Source organism: Enhydra lutris, unplaced genomic scaffold (assembly GCF_002288905.1).
Source record: "Enhydra lutris kenyoni isolate GAN:26980312 unplaced genomic scaffold, ASM228890v2 scaffoldscaffold27, whole genome shotgun sequence".
Classification (NCBI taxonomy): Eukaryota; Metazoa; Chordata; class Mammalia; order Carnivora; family Mustelidae; genus Enhydra; species Enhydra lutris.
The window spans coordinates 3,002,145-3,021,432 of NW_019154111.1; the positions used below are offsets into that span (position 1 = coordinate 3,002,145).

Here is a 19,288-nt window from a genome sequence, read left to right on the forward strand (position 1 = left end):
TTGCACTTCTTGTGTGTCGCTGGTGGGCCAGGAAGGGAATCCGAACAGGAAGATCTGGAGAAGTGGTTTTGCACATGGCCTCGAAGATCTGGTTACCTTCTATGAACTACGGGCTTTGTTTCTCTGCGATACGGTCAGTGCTGGGGTGGTGCCTCCCTGCCGGCCCGATGGACGGCATCTCCTTCTCTACATCCGGGCTGCTTCGGACCCCTGACGACATGTCCCTTCCCGGCCCACCACCCCATCCTTGTAGGGGGACGGGACTCGGGACGCTACCACGGGGGGTGATGTTCGTTCTGTTTTCAAGAAACCATGGAGCCAAGAGTCAAGAAAGGATGGAAGAGCCACGTGATGGGAATGCTTTCCCCATCCCGGTGATGAGGTGACACAAAGTTCAGCGAGATGTGGGTGCCTGATGGCATCCTCTTGAGTTAGTTTTGTTTTATATATGTATATTATATATATATTTATATATATATATATATAGGTATGGGTTTGTTTTTTAGCACACTGTCCCGTTCTCGGGTCTGGATTTAGGGCAGTTGGTCCTCGGGACAGGTTGGACAGAAGGGGCCAAGGTACAGAAGAACCCCGAGATGAGTGTGAGGCCCAGGCCCCCCCACGCACAGAACATGGACCATCCGTAGCCGTGGCTGATGTCATCAGGGAGTCCATACAGGTAGCGCGGGTAGCGTGACAGCTCGAAGTTGATTCCAGCCACACAGGTGCACAGTGAAATGATGCAGAAGGTTCCTGGAGGGCGAGCGAGGGAACACAGGTTGGGGTGAGGGAGAGGAAGAGCGGGGAGGAGAGGGAGGGAGAGAGAGAAAAAGACAGAGAGAAGTGAGGTTGACAGCATTTTCAATTCTCTTGAGTAGGAAAGATGAGAAGACCCAGGTACGAGCCACCTGCAGACGAGACTGATATCTGGCAATATTCAGAGAGAGGAGAATAGCGTGAGGAGATCACGGCTTCCTTGCTCTCCAATACGTTTTGCTTTTAAAAAATGGAGACATTTCTTCCCATCCAAAGCTGCTCTATCCTCCTGATTAAATCCAGTGACTTGTTCTGGGGGTGAAGGTTGACCTCCAGAACTTTTGATCTTCCCAAGTTGCCCCTAGCTGCAAAAGCTCGCTCTCTACTACTTTAATGGTGTGCTCTGCAAGTAGAGGGGACAGGACAGAAAAGATGGGGTTGATTAATTGAGAGTAAAAGAGATGAGGTCCGTGTGGACCTAATTACCAACGGGAAATGGCCCAGCTTGTTGATAGCATCCGTCTTGTTGTGTTATGTTAATAGGATTAATTGGGGATCTTCCTGCCTTAACATCCTGACAGTTGTCCGTGACTTTGGAACCTTGTAAAATTTCTGTTTGTTGGCTCTTGTCAATATTCCCCCTCGATGGGGAAAAACTGGGGCTCTCTGGAAAGCTGGCCCTTTGAGCCAGTCATCTAAGCTCCCTGTTTGGAGGTTGTGTGTGACTAAGGGGGAAGAGTTGGGCCACGTGCTGTTAGTTTCCACATGACGCTGCTGTTTTCTGTTAGGATAGAGGACCGATCCATTTACATACTTCCACACTTATCAATTCAAACTTGAAAATGTGTATTAATAATTAGAAATAAAATAGGCAGGGGTGCCTGGGTGGCTCAGTTGGTGCAGTGGCCCTTGATTTTGGCTCAGGTCGTGATCTTGGGGTTTTAGGATCGAGCCCCATGTTGGGTTCCACGCTCAGCATGGAGTCTGCTTGGGATTCTCTCTCTCCTGCTGCCTCTGCCCCTCCCCCTGCTCATGTTCACTGTCCCTCTTTTAAATAAATCTTAAAAAAAAAAAAACCAAAAACGAGACACACACACAGATCTATGCAGGCACATGGTGGATCCCCGAGAAATGGACTGACAGACACGTGTTACCACTGTTCTCCGGCTGTACCCTCTGACAACCCGCCTCCCAGCGGATTTTGCTGAGAGTCCCAGAGAACAGAGATGATGGGCGCCAAAGGTGGGTGAGGACCCCACCTCACGGAGTTTGCTCAGGTGAGGAACTCAACTCTCAGGCCTGTAAGCTGGTGACTAACTGGGGTGTGTGGGGTACAGAACGCCCCCCACCCGTTGCCGCCACCACAGCTCTCTGGGCCTCTCTGGGAGGGAGCTAACAAAGATGCCGGGAGCCTCTGTGGAAACCGTGTCGCAGCGGAAGGACAGTGGCCTCCTCTCATTCGCCCAGACTACAGTGTGAGGTCCTCCGCTCCCGGACAGTAGCAGGCTGCAGCCTCTGCGGCCAGTTCAGGATCCGTTATGTCATTCTCCACGAGCACTTGCTGAGACCTACGTGAGGGTCCAAGGAACAATGCATAGTCACCGCTTCTTAGTAACTCCCCCCATGGCTTGGGCTTTGGGCCTAATTCCAATCAGACTCCAAGACTAACCGCTGTCAGAGTCTAGCAGTTAAGGGAAAAGAGCTCTGCCCAAGCCCTCCCCAACCTCCCCTCCCGAAGCAAGGCTCTGCTGTGAGCTGCAGACCTGGCTGTGAGAGGGGGCAGGTGTAACCCAGGCCAGGGAGGCAGGGATAGTCCCTGTATGGCCGTCCCGCCGAAGTGACGTCAGGTCTGGTGTGGGGAGGAGAGGGGGGGAAATCCCTGTGACACAGAACAGTGGCTCCACGACACAAAACAGTTCATCAGCCAGTATTTCTGGGACTTCTGGGTTTACACTAGATGCTAGGAAGATAAAAAGGAGAGTAAGATATGATCCCCACTCTTAAAAATCTTGAAATAAATCTAAAATTAAAATATTTTTCTAAGAATGTATTTTTTATCTTATTTATTCATAAGAGACACACAGAGAGAGGCAGAGATAGAGGGAGAAGCAGGCTCCCTAAGGAGCAGGGAGCCCGATGTGAGGCTCGATCCCAGGACCCCAGGATCATGACCTGAGCCGAAGGCAGATGCTTAACCATCTGAGCCACCCAGGCGCCCTGAGATAAAAAGATTTTTTTTTTTTTTTTTTAAAGCTTACCATCTTGTTAGGGCTATGAGACATACATACATAAATGAAGAGTTGAGGGTAAAGTGAAAGGAGCACCAAACTGGGGACGGAGCAGGGGGCGGGGAGGGCCCTCCCACAACCAGCAGTCATAGGGAAAGGAGGAAGGCTAGCCCATAGTACATGCTAAGTGTCATCCCTCTGACGAGACAATCAGGCTGGGCCCGGGCAGGTTTCCCAAGGGAAAGATGGTTCTGAAGGGGTCCTCCCAGGGTCTGGGGAGCAGCCCTCCTTCACCCTCAGCGCCCACCCCCGATCCCAGGTCTCTATGCAGAGATGAGAAGGCATACCCATGCACTACCGTCCCTGTGCCTCTAGGTACCCAGATGCTCACTGTCCCAGCCTAGTCCAGCGTCCCACGTGAGCTGCTGCAACAAGTCCCTGCTAACCTGCCTTCTGTTCTTGTCCCCATAGAGTAGCCAGCGATATTTAAAAAATTTAATCAGATCAGAATTCTCTCCCCTGCTTACAACCCTCCCATCACACTCAGTACGAGACCCACACTCCTTACCTGAGTGGACCCTGCCTCCCTATCTGGCCTCATTCTCACCTTGACTCCTCAAATGTCATCTTCCCAGAGAGCCTCCCCAGCCTCCTCCTAATATATGCCTCCCCAGTGGCTTTCCAGCTGTTGTCTCAGAAGCTATCCCTGGTGGAGGAAGAAGAGGCTCCAGTCCTCTCTCCTCTCTTTGGCCAGAAGAGCCCTGCTTTGAACTGTGTCCGTGTGAAATTTCATTTGAAGAAAGGAGCCCAGTGATTTCAACAGTTTTGAAAAGCACTGGGCTTGTCCGTTCGCAAGGGGACCTCAAGGTACGCCATTACAGGGCCTAAGCTTTGGAAGGCAAAGTCTGACGGCTGCTCCCCTGGTTCCAAGTCTATGCCTTTGGCAGGAAACGCTTATCAGTCTCAGCTCTCAGTGCCGCTGGTCCTGGAAGGGGCGTCAGACTTCGGCTCAGCCCCGGCCTCCAGGCAGCCAGCCCCGCCAGCCAGCTGGCTTGGAGGACGAGTGAAATCTAACGGCCCCTCTCCACGCCAGGACCCTCCATCGCAGGGACTTGGAGCCCAGCAAGTCCAGCGAGGAGAGACGGCACCACTCCATGTAGCCGCAGAAGACAGCCTGTGCGGTGAGATCCTCCAGCTCCAAAAGAACAGTGGCCTCCAGGCCCCTCTAGTGTCCCTGTTTGTGAGCCCCACCCGGCGGGGGAAGGATGGCCCACGTGGAGGGAACTAAGCAAACATAATGCTTCCTTCTGGGCGTTCAGACACGCCACCTGCCTCCTTTGATGGCGCTCCTACCCGAAGCTCTTCGGGACTCACGACCATGCGGTCACCCTGCAACCCACAGCCCCGCCCTGGTCACACCCGTCTGTGCCCCTGGCTGGAAGAGGCCAGGGCCTACAGGGCCCCCGGGCTGCTGCCTGCCCCATCGCCCGGCCCCTCCGCTGCAGGCACAGCTGAGGCTCGAGCGGGGGCGTGGGGGGAGACGGTTTCCACGCCGGCCTGCCAGCTCCCGTTCCAACACCATACACAGCTTCCCCATCCACCTCCTCCTCATCGCTGCCATCTCTAATTAGCGCTTCCCAGGTTGCCAAATATTAGGTTCCAGTTTCCCATCCCCCCCGACCAACCCTCCCTGACTTTCAGTTTCTCCGCTCTTTGACGACATCCCGCTGCTTGCTATCTCCTCCCTTGGCTTCCGAGCTGCCCCTTGATCCCGGCTCTGTGCCACCTCTCTGTCCCGCTGCATCTCCTGCACAGGCTTCTCACTCTCCTTTCCTCTTTGCAGACTTGTTCCCAAGCTCTCGTCCCATGTAACACACTCTGGGTAACCTCACCCTCTTCTCTGGCTGGAGATGCCCCCACTATGTCATTACGTCACCAGACTATGTGACATTATGTGACGTGATGTGATCTCCTATGCTATGTAATTACGTGTCCCCAACCCTCCAGCATCACAGAATGGTCAGGGTATATCCCTGGCTAAACACAGGTTTCCAGCGCTTTCCCCACAAACCCCAATTCCCTTAGGCTCCTGATTTCTTTATTCTTTCTTGCCTCCCTGGTAGGGGGACCATCCATCCCCGTTTGCCTGGGAGTTGGCGGTGGGGATGCGAGTGTGGCCCTGGAACATGGGATTTTCATCCTGAATCTGGAAAGTCCTAGGCTACGGGGGACAGATCAGTGACCCTTGTGGGTTCCTTCATGTCCTTCCCTCCACTCTGGCCCCCACTGGTGGTACTGCCACAGGTACTGACAGATCCCAGCTTGTAAATTAAATTAACCATTGTGCCCTCACCCGGTGAGGAGGGCCACACGGATGCCTGGAATGTGGCTCATGTGGAGACCTACCAGGCTGGGGTTGCATAGCTCTGGGGGTAGCTCACCCTTCTGCCAGCCTGAGATGTCACCAAGATACACTTAATCTGCTAGCAGCCCAATAACGGTCCCACCCCAGTCCCACCTTGAAGTTCAATAATTTTAGAGGCAGGATTCAGAGTTCTGGTGTTAACCCCCTGCTCGGCCCACTCCTGAGCATGGACGGCAGGTGTGTGAGGTGTGAGCAGAGCCTCCTGTGTGGCTGCTGCTGGATGAGCACACACAGGGTTGGGGGGACGGGGGCAGGCGCGGGAGGGACACGTGTCTCCACCCCCTTCAGGGATTGTCAGAGAAGCCATGCGGATGGACCCTGCGTAGAAACAGCACCGACACTGAGGCCTCAGGTCTAGCAGCAGAGATGCTCTTCCTAATTCAAGAAGCCATCAGCCAGGAAACCAAGGCCCTCGAGAAGGTTCTCACAGGAACTCAGGGCAGTCAGATATTGTGTGCACAGGCACCTTCCCAAATACCCATCCCTTATGTGACCAGGTGGTGCCCGAAACGTCACTGGAGTATCATTTCTGCATGTTTCTGGGCCAGGAAATCCATCTGCGTGACGATTTTCTGCTCCCGGGAATGAGAAGGGACGTCTGTGTATCCCTCGACTGTGCACGTCCGTTCCCTTGTTGCTTCGTGGCCAAAGGGCCTCCGTTTGGACCCGGGTCCACCAGCCTGCTGCAGAGCGGAGGCGGCAGCCGTGCCCCTGTGGGCGTGTGTGTCAGGGGTCGTCAGGGGTCGGGACATCTGAGCAGCAGCCCAAGTCCTCCCTCAGCCACTCCCCCGAGAGCCCCTGTCCCATCTTTAAAACCATAAAGAAGCAGATCGGCAAACAGAAAGAGGATCCCTCCTCCTCCAGCTCCGGCGTCTGCATCCCAGGAAGCCGATGTCTACCAAGCTCTTCCTTTGCGGAGATCAGATGCCTCAGCAGCATTTAGCTCTCAAGAGCACTTTATAGCTTTGCTCAGACCTGCACGGAATACAAATTACTGTTGAATTATACACCATTGCATCAGCAGCGGCCGACAGGCGGGCCGCACGGGCTTTCAAATCCAAGGTGCCTTAGGGGTTTGCTGGGCTGAGGCAGGGAGCGGTGACAGGCTCTGGAGAACACCCTGCAAGGCATGGCGCCCTGAGTTCGGACAAAATCATGCATCATTCTGCAAACTCTGCAAATGCTCTAGGCAGAAACACTGCAGAAGTGCAGCCCCCCCCCCCCACCAGCCCCAACCCCGGGGAAGCAGCGTGTGTGTTTCCGAAGTTGCGTCTACGTGCCACAGGGCTGCTCTATGTCTGCACATGCTTATGCCCCCAAATACAACATCCCCAGCTCAGGCGCTGAAAGGGACTGGCCCACGCGTACAGCCTGGCATTGGTTCTCTAGACAACACTTCCAGATTCCCGACCTAGAACCTGGAGCCTTATGCCTTTGTTTTCACATACCTACAGGGTGTTGGGCAAATCCATAAGCACTGATGTCAGGGACGGAATTGGGTCCTCAAACTTCCTATAGTGCAGCCCCAACCTCTGTGCCTCAGAGTGTGACTGTGTATGACACAGGGCTGTTGCAGAGCTAACAGAGTGAAAACGAGGCTGTTGGGGGGGGTCCCTAATCCAAACTGACCGGTGTCCTTCCAGGAAGAGGAGATGAGGACATACAATGAGACACCAGACAGCTGAGCGCAGAGGCAAGGCCAAGGGAAGAGGCAACAAGAGGGTGGCCCGTCTGCAAGCCGAGAAAGAGGCCTCAGAGGAGACAACCCCAACGACACCTTGATCTTGGACTTCCAGCCTCCGGAACTGTGGGATAATACATTTCTCTTGTTTGAGCCACCCAGTCTATGATTTTTTTGGTGTGGCAACCCTAGCAATCGAATGCAACAGGTGAATACATAATAAATGGCTTATTTCCATAACATTCCAATCCACGATAAAATAAGACCATCTTTGTTTCCAGACTCACAGCCACGCTGTAGCTACACCAGGTATCTAAACATAGCCATGCAGTGAAAAGAAGGGCCATATGCACACCAATGTTCATAGCAACAACGGCCACAATCGCCAAACTGTGGAAGGAGCCGAGATGCCCTTCAACAGACAAATGGATAAAGAAGATGTGGTCCATATACACTATGGAGTATTATGCCTCCATCAGAAAGGAGGAATACCCAACTTTTGTGTCAACATGGACGGGACTGGAGGAGATTATGCTCAGTGAAATAAGTCAAGCAGAGAGAGTCAATGATCATATGGTTTCACTTACTTGTGGAGCATAAGGAATAACATGGAGGACAGTAGGAGAAGGAAAGGAAAAGTGAAGGGGATAAATTGGAGGGGGAGACGGACCACAAGACTGTGGACTCCGAGAAACAAACTGAGGGTTTTAGAGGGGAGAGGGGTGGGGGGATGTGTGAGCCTGGAGGTGGGTATGAAGGAGGGCACGTATTGCATGGAGCACTGGGTGTTATGTGTAAACAATGAATCTTGGAACGCAACATCAAAAACTATTGTATGGTGACTAACATGACACAATAAAAAGTTAAAAAATAAAACTAAAATGATTACGTTCCAAAAAATAAAAAAACAAACATAGCCATAGAAAGCAATAGCTACTGGGCACCTTCTGGGTTTTTTCTCCAGCTAGTCTTCCTACCAATGTATCTATGCTTACTTCCTTCTACTCAATACCCATCAATCCATTTATTCTTTGGGTATAGATTTAGATTTGATCCCAACATCCATGGCTCTGCGGCCTTTCCACCAAAGACAGAGCCTTCGCAAACTTGTGCAAACATCTCAAGTGCTGAGCAAATGGAAGAGGGCACTGGTGGTGTTCAAGTGCCTTTTGTGATGGGAACTTATTAAGGTCAAAAGAAACTTCGCCTGGTGTCCTTGACTGGAATTGGACATTTCCATCCTCCACCTGGTCTACGCAGAGTCCATGTAGCCAGAACCGATGGTCTAAGCCAAGTCTCATCTCTCAAGAAGCCTTCCCTGAGTATGCCCAGCTCAAGATTATTCATATTTTTTCTGGATCCATAAAGCTTTTATGGTCCAAAACAGGTAACCTGACAGTTATAGGGATGCTTCCTGTTCTGTTTTAGTTCATGTTCGGCTAGACTGTCGCTTTCTCCAGAACGTCACTAGAAGAAAGGCTATCGGGCTTTCAGGTGAAGCTACGGGCTTTGAAACCTAGAGGGGAATGAAGTTGACACCATGCCTGGTCCTCCCATCCTTCTCTTCCTCCTAACCCGTTCTGTGATCGCTGAGGGGTTTGTGCACCTGCCCGTGTGTGCGTGTGCGCCCACGCAGGTGCACACCTACCCATGTTTCCTTGGGCACCTTGGGTTTTAGGAAGCATTTTTATATTCACAGAAATTCTGCATTGGAATAATACCTCTCTGCAGGATTATTCTGAAAAGCGATAATACATGTGAAAAGGCTTACAGAAGTTAAAATTGCTTTCTATATGTAAGGTATAATATTAGAAATGGAAGGCTTTAAGTGAGGGTGAGGAAAAATTGTTCTGGAGGACAAGAAAGAAATGAAGTTGCACTTTTCCTCTCCATCACCCACTCCACCCGCCCCCTCCCTAGTTCCGCCCCAAGGTCAATGCCATACCAGGAAGCAATTGCTCTCCATAGAAACCAGAGGAAGGACTCACTCGGGACTCTCAATTCTGTGGACTTTGTGGAACCAGAACCATGGAATTTGGAAGAGCTCAGAGTACATCCTGAGACAGACCCCCCCACCCCAGCCCCAGTAACAGAACTTAATCCTTGGGCTCAGAGAGGTTAGAGCAACCAGCAGGGGTTACATGACAGCATTGTCAGAGACGCTCGTAAGCCTGTGCTTCAACCAGGGTGGGCAAAAGGAAGCAGCCCCAACGGCGGTGTGGGTAATCGCCATGAAACAGGAGCCGGGGACCTTTCCGAGGTGCCACTGAGCTTGTGCCCTGGTTCCTCTGGCATATGGAGGCGGCACCTAGCATTCTCCCACACTCATTCATTCAACCCCTACTATACAACAGACTGTGAGAGCTACCTTTTAATCATTTTTAGTCTACCCAGTTTCCTTTTTTTGTTAAAACACTACCACCATTCTTTCTCATGGGGAAGCCATTCTGAGATCCTAAGGGTTCATTCAGACTCAAACCAAATGTCAGGGGTTGCAACTTCTGTACCTCTTAAAGATGTGATCGCATACGTGTGCATATACGTGCAGCACGGAACATACATGATATAATCCACATAGTAATCTCCAGTTAAATAATTCGCTAGAGGTCCCAAAGCTTCTACAACAGAGCAAATACCTGATTTTGCCATAAAACCTAGACTATTTGATTGTAGAAGCATCTGAGAACTATTCATTATATTTTTCCCACTCCCCTGCATTAAAAAAATCCCCCAGAAAAAGCCACCCCTGGCCCACACCACTTTTGCCCACCTGTCCTGGGATATTCCATGCTTCTTGGCACAAAAAGTTGGGAAAATCAGAGATGAGTGGTCCGTCGTGAGCTCGGAGCTTTCCATATGGCGGGCAGCTATGTACACGTGAGAGTCCCAGAAGACAATGAACCAAGAGTACAGCAGCACATCTTTCTCAACGTGAATCTTTGGAGCTTCCTATCCATCTGGGTCTTGGTTCAGAGCTGAGAGTTGGTGGGATCCAACTGGCTTCCTAACTAAACTGAGAGTGGCATCTACAGCTGTGCAGAAAGGAACATTCTCAAGCTGTGAACAGTGAGCTTCCAAGAGTAAAGCCACTTAGCGCATGCCATCTTCCTGCCTCTGCTTCTCTTTTCTCTCCTCCTCTTTCTAGGCCAACCCTTTCTGGTGGATGACAATGGTCCCCAGAGCAAATGTGGAGAATCTATAGGGTGGAGGGCAATCTTGTCCTGGGTTTCTTGCTCAGGACAAGGCTTGGAAGTAATTCTAAACCTCCCGCCAATCATCTCTGATATTACAGCTTTGTGGTTGCTCTGGTCATTGACCTTCCTAAGGAGTTTACAAGCCACATCCCCACCCCCCCAAACCCCGCCCCCAGGACCAGCAGGAAGCCGAGCACAGGTAGACCTATCCTTACATATGAATTCCTGCCTTGGTGGTCTAAAGCTCTCCTGGCCCAGAGGGACACTAAGGCAGCTCTATCCGCTTCCGGGTAGGAGAACTCCAGCCAACGGAGATGTTCAGAGTGGAAAGAGAACTCCAGCAAGAATCAGAAAATCTGATCCCATCCCTGCCCATGACATGGGAAGAGCACCTCCTCTTTTTGGCCGTGATCCCTCAACCATACAATACACAGAGGGAAGGACCAGATCTCTATGGTCCTTCCAGTTAAGTGATGCCCTGACTCTAGGTGTGGGGGTAAGATGGTTCCATTCTTTCTGAACTGCTCTAGGACGGGCTGCCAGTCATTTTGTCAAACATGAGCCACCTGGAGAGAAAACACTGCTTCTCACCTCCCAACATGCACAGAGGGGCTGCTGGATGAGACTATTAGATGTCATTAGTTGACATCAGTGTGCATATGAGGCTCTGCTCTAAATTGCCTTGATTTTAAATGTGGAAGGATGGGGGCCCAGCTGTTTAAGTGTCTGGAAGAAATTGGCTCCTGAAAGAAATCTCTCAGGCTTCTACCCTATCTGATCTGAGCCAATGCCATGTTAATTAGGAGAGGAAGAGGCTTGGGGTGGTAGCCAGAAGATCAGGCGAGCCTGCCACCTGGTTTGGTTTATGTCTCCATATGCCTGGCACATTTGTTAGCTTGGGCTGGCCTTTCTCTGAGATGATGTCACCTCACCGCTGGGTCACAGAACACATATAGTTTTATACGAATCAAACACTGATATGTAGTATTTACGACATGGCAGGCAAGGTTGCAAGGGCTTTACTTAGCTCTTTTAATCCTCCAAGCAAGTTTATGAGGTTTGGCTAAGGAACATGAGGCACAGAGAGGTCAAGGAGACTACCAAAGGTCACACAGGTAGCAAGTACGGGAGCCAGGATTCATATTCACGCCTTTGCCGCTCGTTGTGTTGGCTCTCATTTCTCATGCATGCGGATTGTCTCTGGGGCTGGACTGTAAGCATTATAAGCAGAGAAGTCTTCTTCTTCCCCAGCAGGGCCCTGTACACAGCGGTGCTTCTATAAGACCTATCAACTAGATGATGACATTGGGAGAAGGGCCTGTAGTGACCAAAAGTGCCCCGAGGAGGTTCTGGGAAACACTCAGACTCATGGCTCAGGTAATAAAACTCTCACTGCTGAATTCTTCAGAGAACTTGGAAGACTTTTCATAACGTGTACACAGGGTCACTCCTTATTTGTGCCATGGAGAGGGGTGAGCTCCTGTGGAGGAATAGGATTCTCCCAGCAGATGTAGGGTGGAGAGGTCAAGAAAGGAAATGAATCAAGATCACAGCATTAACTTCCTTCCAGGAAGACTTTGTAGCTTCCCAGTGGGCCAGAAGCTGAACCCAGTGGACAGAGTAAGCTGGTGGTCAGAAGAGGATACCCAGGACCTCAGTGTAGACTCCAGCCCATGGAAGGGGTCCTCTCCTCCTACCAGCAACTCCTGGCTCATCAATGGGTCTCAACCTGGGTACCTCTTTTCATCCCTCTTTTCTCTTGGAGATTTGGGGGATGATAATTACTCATCTTGGCTTTCTGAACTCATACTCTAGTGAGAAAAGAATCACAGGAAGGAGGCTGATGGAGCAAAAACACGTCAGCTCTATTACTGATAAGGCTAGCACAGCAATTGTGGCTTGACCCTTGGCCACATTCAAGGGCACCCATACTTTCCCCCCGCTGACATTTGAGGATGAATTGCCAGAAGGAGGGAACATTCAGGTTTGCAAAGCAGGTACACTCACCCTCAAATGTTGACTCACACTGGTGGGCCCAGAAAAGAAAGACAAACAGGCCTCCTGACGCCAGCCTAACCCTGGCTCCTCGACCTGGGAAGGCTGCCCGTGTGGAGAAGCAAACAGGGCAGAGGACCCAGATGGTGTGAAGCCCCATGAGCTCAGCCTCTTGGCCAACCTCACCAGAGAAGTCAGTCCCCTCTTCTTCCTTGGGAAATGGAGTCTTCAAAGGTGGCGTGTCCTCCTGAAGAAAGAGGTTTCCAGCTTTACAGGCCTTGATGGGAATGCTGAGATCAGGAGAGAACTCTCCAACATACCCTTGGCCATACTAACTCAAGCACTGTTAGAAACTGGACCCAGAGGCTTCTGGAAATGTGATGACAATTGAACTTGTCTGACAATGTTACGAGCTAAGCCACAGTGGGTATTTTCATTAACTATATCGTATCCTGGAAGTGTGGTGCAATCTTTAAGAAGTTCCTAGGTTTTGTTAGGGAGAGCAGTGGGAAGGACACAGCTACTCCCATTCCTCCCTACCCAGGATCAAAATTAGGGGGTAAAATAGCATACTAGGTTTACACTTTACCTCCACATAAAGCTGCTTAAGCATTTTTTCTTAGATAAAAAGGATTCTTTTTTGCTTCATTTACGACAGAGTTTAGTTACACAGAAAAATATAAAAATGGAAATTATTAATGGCATGTGAAATCCTAAACGAGAACGAGTAAAGAAAGTCTTGGCATATTGCTTCTAGAGAGTGGCCAACTCTTGGTCTCGGTGCAGGTTCAGCTGATTGATGGTGTAAAAGCCCGTTGAGGGCAACAGTAAGGTCAAGTTGACTTGATTCTTCCTTTAGCCTCAATCTCTAGCCTACCCTGAGGCTGCTCCACAGTCCCTGGCTCAGAAAGGTCCTCTTTCTCTGACAGCCCTATCATGGCACCCACCACTCCGCCTCCACCACTGCCCGGGTGGCCCTTAAGGACAGGGACATGTTTATCTGTGTACCCTGGGTGCTAGCACCACGCCTAGCATGCAGTAGGCACTCAATCAATGTGTAGTGAGTTGCACTTAAGTCTGTAAAGCAGATAACTAAGAAGTAGTACAGAGCAGTCTTCAAATATTTGAAAGACTGTTGGAGGAAGAGGGTCCTGACTTTAATTTTATGTTACTTTGGCAGAAAGGGCCCAAGTCCAGTAAGTCGAGGTTACCAGAAACCATAATAAGGTTTAAAATAAAGAGGGGCAAACTGACCACTGGAGGAGCTGGCAAGGAAGAGGTCCCTCCGCTACCATGAAGGCTTTGACTCAGAGGGGACATGGGAAATTATCTCAGTTTCTGTTCCAGGAGATACTCGCAAGGAGGTAAGTGCCATCAAAATGGTACAAAGCGATGTCTGCGTTCAGAGGCAGAGTCTGGTTTTAGTTAAGCTGGTTCAAAAGGTTCTAGAAGATGCTGAGGCTTGAGGAAGCAGAGGCCTTCACCAGGCCGAGCAGGGTGGCCCAGAGGCAGGCAACGGCAGGTGGTGTGGGGGTGGGGGGCAACACGACATGTGGCTGGAGGTGAGTCCGGGATGAGATTGTGACCCACGTTAAACTCCGGCTGGTGACGCTGACCTTTACTCAATAAGCCACATGGAACCCCAGAATATTTTCATCAGAGAAATGACATGGCAGGAGGTGTATTTTAGAAAGACAGAATGGTGTAAACGTTGAATTAAGTGGAAAGTCAGGAGAGGAACATCTATGTGATACGTATCCTTTGCTAGATGCTTTTTCTGCGAATCCTTTCATTCTATCCACACAAAAACCAGATGGGGTAGGCAGCACTCCCTCAGTTCTAGGAGAAAATGGAGGCTCCGAGTTTGGAGACACAGATGTCCACCCAGGGCTAAATGACTGGTCAACACTAGTGTCATACTCAGGCCCCAGCGGCGCTCAGGGAATGGACATGAGTGAGAGAGCCACGAAGAGTATGGCAACGGAGATATTGGCAGATACTGACAGTTGGCTAAGCTATGGGTGACACTGGAGAAGTGAACAATGACTCAGAGGTGACTGGACTCCTGTGCTGAGGAAGGCAAGAAAAGCAGCTCATTTCATGGGGAGAAGGGAAAGGACAGAAGCTGACATTTGTCAGGCACCCACAGTAAGCCAGTGCTTAGCACGGATGCCGTAAACATAAAGCAGACACGTACCATCTACCAAGAAAGCACGAGTCTAGCTCACGGCATGTTTGTGGTTCCAGAGAACAGTTAAAAACATGAGGCTAGAGCTCAGAAAAGGCCATTCCAAAGCAGTTCCAGACTCATCCACGCAGAGGTCACTGTCACTATGAGAGTAGATACTGGCGACAAGGAGACATGTTTGCAGGGAGAAAGGAAGAAAGAGCATCGGAAGCCACATTTGCAGATAAAGCAAAGAACAAAGGAAACAGAAAAGACACAGAAGAAAGGCAAAATCATGAGCATGCTGTCATGGAAGACAAGAGATGAGAGTGTGAGAAACAGGTAAATCCATGTGAGGTCAGGAAGCATTGGCTCGAGGCCAGGCAACAGGTGGAACAGTCAGGAGGAAGTAGGTCCATAAGAAAGGAGCTTCTGAGATGTGGTGGGAACAGACACCAGACTTCAAGACATGGGGGTTGGTGGCGGGGCTATAGAAGTAATAAGATTATTCTTTTTGTTCCCTGAACCCCCAGCTTTGTCTTCCTGCCTAGGGCCCACAAAAAGGTAAGGCTTTCAGCCAAAGATGCTCATTTTCCTATCTCTCTGGGGACCCTCCCTTCAACAGAAGCAGCCTTATCTTTTCTGCCACCCCAGGCACAACAAACAGTCTTCATCCCCCATGATGAGAGGTCTGGGTGGGGTCGTCTCTCACCAGATCAGGTCATGAGTGGCTCAAGGTTCATAAATACGTCGACAACTTTATTTTTATTGGGGAGAGAGCACTGTGTGATTAAGCAGAGACCTGGGCTTTGGAGTCAAATAGATTGGTGTTGGAATCCTGGGTCTGGGAACCACGTGACCGTGAACTCTGGCAGCAAGCGCTAGGAACCACAGAGAAGGTTAAGAGCGAGTGACAAACCGAGCAGAGGAACAAACACGCAGGAAAGGCTCATGACATGCCAGACAGCGTTCCGCACGGTCCACTTCTCAGTGATGGCGTAGCATAATCCTAGAAGGCAGCTCGTGCCTGACCTTCACCACGTCTGGACCTACTGCTATTGTTGACACTCTGGTAGCAGAAGTGACTCCCTTCTTGGCCTCTCTACCCCTCTGTCTCCTGCCCTGCTCCCCAAATGAACACCTGCCCCTTACCCTGTGGGGGTGAGGAGGACCAGTCCAGTCTGGGCATAAATGTAGACTGTGGCGCGTTTATGTAACCGCTTGTGTTGTGGCTCCCTGGGCCTAGCTTGTGTTCTACAAAATAAGGGCTGAGGGGAGGATGAAAGCGTTGATGTCTGAACAACACCCACCACGGATACAGCACAGAAGGTCCCAACTGTGAGCCTCCCCTTCCGCTCCCCTCTCCCACGGGGGCGGGCCTTCTACGGGGGGTTCGAAGGTCCACGGGGTGCCTTCCCCCTCCTTTGGAGGTCTCTGAACTGTCACCCAAGTCACAAGGGATCCCCTTTCTGTCCTCTTTCCTGCTGAAAAGTCAGACCCAGAATTCTTTTGTTTCCATTCGTTTGCATATTCAAGGTGTCAGTCCTTAAAAGGAAAACTGCTCTTTTATCACACTAATGGGTCTAGGGGTCTGATTCTTCTGGAAGACAGTGAGCAACTCTAAGGCACTGGGTTTTATCTTCGACTGAGTGGGCACTGGTTGTTTATTTAATGAGCACCGAGTCAGATCTAATGGTATCCTGAGTGGGGATGGGCGGGCCTCTTTCACAGACAATTCTTGGCTATCTCTGACCTTCTGATGGCTTCTATAGATAGAGAGTTTTTTTCCAAATCAAGACTCGTGGTATGAGACATGATCTGATAATAGGAAAGTATATTTGAAATCAGGAGATCTTTAGAACGTGAAGGAGGTTGAACAGCTTCACAGGCACTCGTTCTCCAACTATTTTATACTGGGGGATAAAAATGCACACCATTACTCACCTGTTCCCAAAGCCCAAGTTCTGTTAGGTTGAAAAGGTATGTCCCCCAGAGCAGAATTCCTTTACCTCTCTGGGCCCATCTTTATAAGCCTTCTCCAGAATAATGCTTTAGGGACTTCCTGGAATCATTCTCCCACTGGTACCCACCAGGCCTTCAAGGCTGTCACCAACCCCCCATTCAGCTCTCCCCATGCCAAGCTCCTGCCCACCCCCAGCATCACGGCAGTGAGGCACAGGTGTGCTGCCCTGGGCTTGGAGGTGTCCTGCCTATACGCTGTGGGGGTGGCCTGGCCCTGCCCCCCACCTCAACAACCCAGGCCAGTTCAAGCCAGCTTTCGGGTTCCCAGAGGGAGCAGGGGCCTTAACTATTGTGTTCACATCGTGCATCTCAGTCACCTAAGTAGTGAGGGCGACAAGATGCTTTGTGGGGGGAGAGCTCCCTGCCTTCCTTCCTCCGGTTTGGCTATTTCTGAAGCTACTTCTCACCTGTCCTTAGACCCCCAGGGCAGGAGAGAGGAAATTCCTCCTCATTTATAGCTACTTCTCCATTTTGTTTCCCCAGGAGCCGCTTTTATGCCCACTAGTAGGGGTCTCTCCGTTTATTTCAGGAACAAGCATTTTTCTTTGATTTATGACTCATTTCAAGAGCCAGAGGTTTGCCTGACAAGTTCCCTTTCTCTGAAGCTTGCACACCTCTATAAGAACATCCTAGAAGAACCATAGGGATGGAAGCTTTTGAAGCTGCTTTAGAAATTACCTCAGTTTCCATGGCAATCAAGCACTGTGGAGTCACTACCGCATTCGGGGTCTGTTTCCACTGGAAAGGCTGTTGGAGAAATCTGTTCTTTCTCAACAACCCTTCCCCACATCCCTCGAGTAATGGAGATGGTCTTTCAGGTGCCCTGCCCTCTCTCTCTTCTCCTGCCTCCCTTCCCCCATCCCACCCTTGCCAATAATCCACTGTCTGTAACCAAGGACCCCAATTCGGTACAGCGATGTTATTTCTACCCCAGGAAAGACAGGGTCCTGGCCTCACTCTGGACTCTATTCCCTGGAAAATTCAGACACGTCTGTGTTGGCAGAGGCAGGCAAGCCAGGAAGGCACCAGGCTGTGGAGGTCCACTTATCCCGAGACTCCCAGGCACCCACCCCACACTCGGCCTAGACATTGACCCAAAACCATGCCTTAGCGTCTGGAGTAACCGAACTTTGCTATTCCCTTGTCTCCGTACGCTTCTAGGTCCGTCCTGCCTGTGTTAACTGGTTTTGATTGTTCATCACAGGAACTTCACAAAAAAATCCATCAGCTTCCACTGACAACATTGAAAGTGTGTGCTCGAAGATTTTCCCAAATCCTGCTGTTTCCTTCAATCCTAGACATCATCAGTATTCTCAACCAATCTCAATCAAACACCTGCACTGAAATAAAGGCCTTAAAGCAAACTTCTAATTCCCCGTTGACCCTGATCTGAACGTCCTGCTCTGGGACCCTGCCAGCTTTGCGAGGTGCTGTGTTCTCCCCAATGCAGTAAGCAACACACTCGGCTTTGTCTTACTCACAGTCACGTGGGCAACGTCGGGGGAGTCAGCGTTTGACCTAAGGAAAGGGGAATGCATGTCTATGTGATCACTTGGTTATCAGGGACAAGGAGTGATTTTAAGCACAGCAGACTAGGCCCAGATTAAGGCAAAGAGGAACGGGGAGCAGAAAGAGGGAAGACCTGATTTCTCAGGACCCTCTGGAGCCCCCACAGCGAGAGGCTACCCCAGCCTGGGATCAAGGCGTGTGCGTGTGGGACAGTGATGGAGGCAGAGCCGGCTTCACGGGCATGTGCGTCTGCTTTCATGCGCTGCTGTCACCATCTTGAATGTCTTAATGTTTAAAGAAGGGGTCCCAGGTTCTCATCTTGCATTGGGCTCCACAAATGATGTAGCTGGTCCTGGCTGGAGGAGAGGGATGCTCCCGGGTGTGCAGCAATGTACCATTCTCAGGGGCACATGACAGTCCCCCTACCTGACCTGGCCACGCTGGGGCACAGGGATCAGGCCCCCACCCACAGAAACTGCCATGGGAAGCGGAAGAAGCTCCAGCTCCCAGCACCCCAGAAGGAAGCCAGATCACTGATTGATCGAGCGATCACCCAGGCAAGAACCCCAGGTTCTTTCTGTCTGTGAAATAGACAGAAGGCAGGCCAGAGTGAGATGATGCCACCTCAATCAGTCAAACCCTCATCATGGTCTCCAAGGGTCTTATGGCTGCTCTGTTTTGCGAAATATCTCCAACTTATTCTGTTTCTGTCCTCTTGCTCAACTTCCTCTGACCCAATAGGCTCATTCCTGTCCCAGGTCCCTTGCGCCCGCTGTTCCTTTTGCAAGGACTGATCCTGCCAGGTCTTCCCAGGAAGACTTCCACTCAACGCAAGCCTTCAGTGGAAGGCTCTGTCCAGCTGTGACCACCCGAGAGGCTTTCTGCCCACGCACTGCCCCTCATGTATGGCGGTGCCCCATCACTCTCTACCGCCCTTCCAGCTTTCTTCTCCACAGCTGTCACCTGGCAGTGTATCAGGTGTTTATGGTACTTGATTATTTGTCGCTTATCTGTCGTGCCACCAAGAGTGTAAGCTTCATGACACTCTGTCCTCTTCCCCACTCTTGCCCAAGTGCTTCAACAGTGTCTGGCGCTTGATAAACAATGACGAGTTATTGAATGAACGGACAAGGAGGGTGGTGATTAGCCAGAGAGACCTTATCTGCTCAAGCAACTTTCTCTTTCTCATCCCACGGCAGGGTCTTTGCGTGGTGTTGCTAGCGATGGTTTGGGGCTGCTGAGAGCGGAGTGTCACTGAAGATGGTTGTTTTCACAAAGAAGTGGCTGAAATAATACATAAATCTTTCTGGA

The 19,288-nt window shown here is 50.7% G+C and overlaps 1 protein-coding gene across 1 annotated transcript in view; it reads right to left on the minus strand.

The window, feature by feature from the left end:
- Nucleotides 1–502: 502 nt before the first annotated feature.
- The window catches only part of LOC111151846 (transmembrane protein 178B), a 332,186-nt gene continuing 313,400 nt past the window's right edge, over nucleotides 503–19,288 (minus strand). The window contains exon 4 of the mRNA XM_022510060.1: nucleotides 503–753. Within this exon, the coding sequence (XP_022365768.1) occupies nucleotides 503–753 (251 nt within the window). The remainder of the gene's footprint in view (nucleotides 754–19,288) is intronic.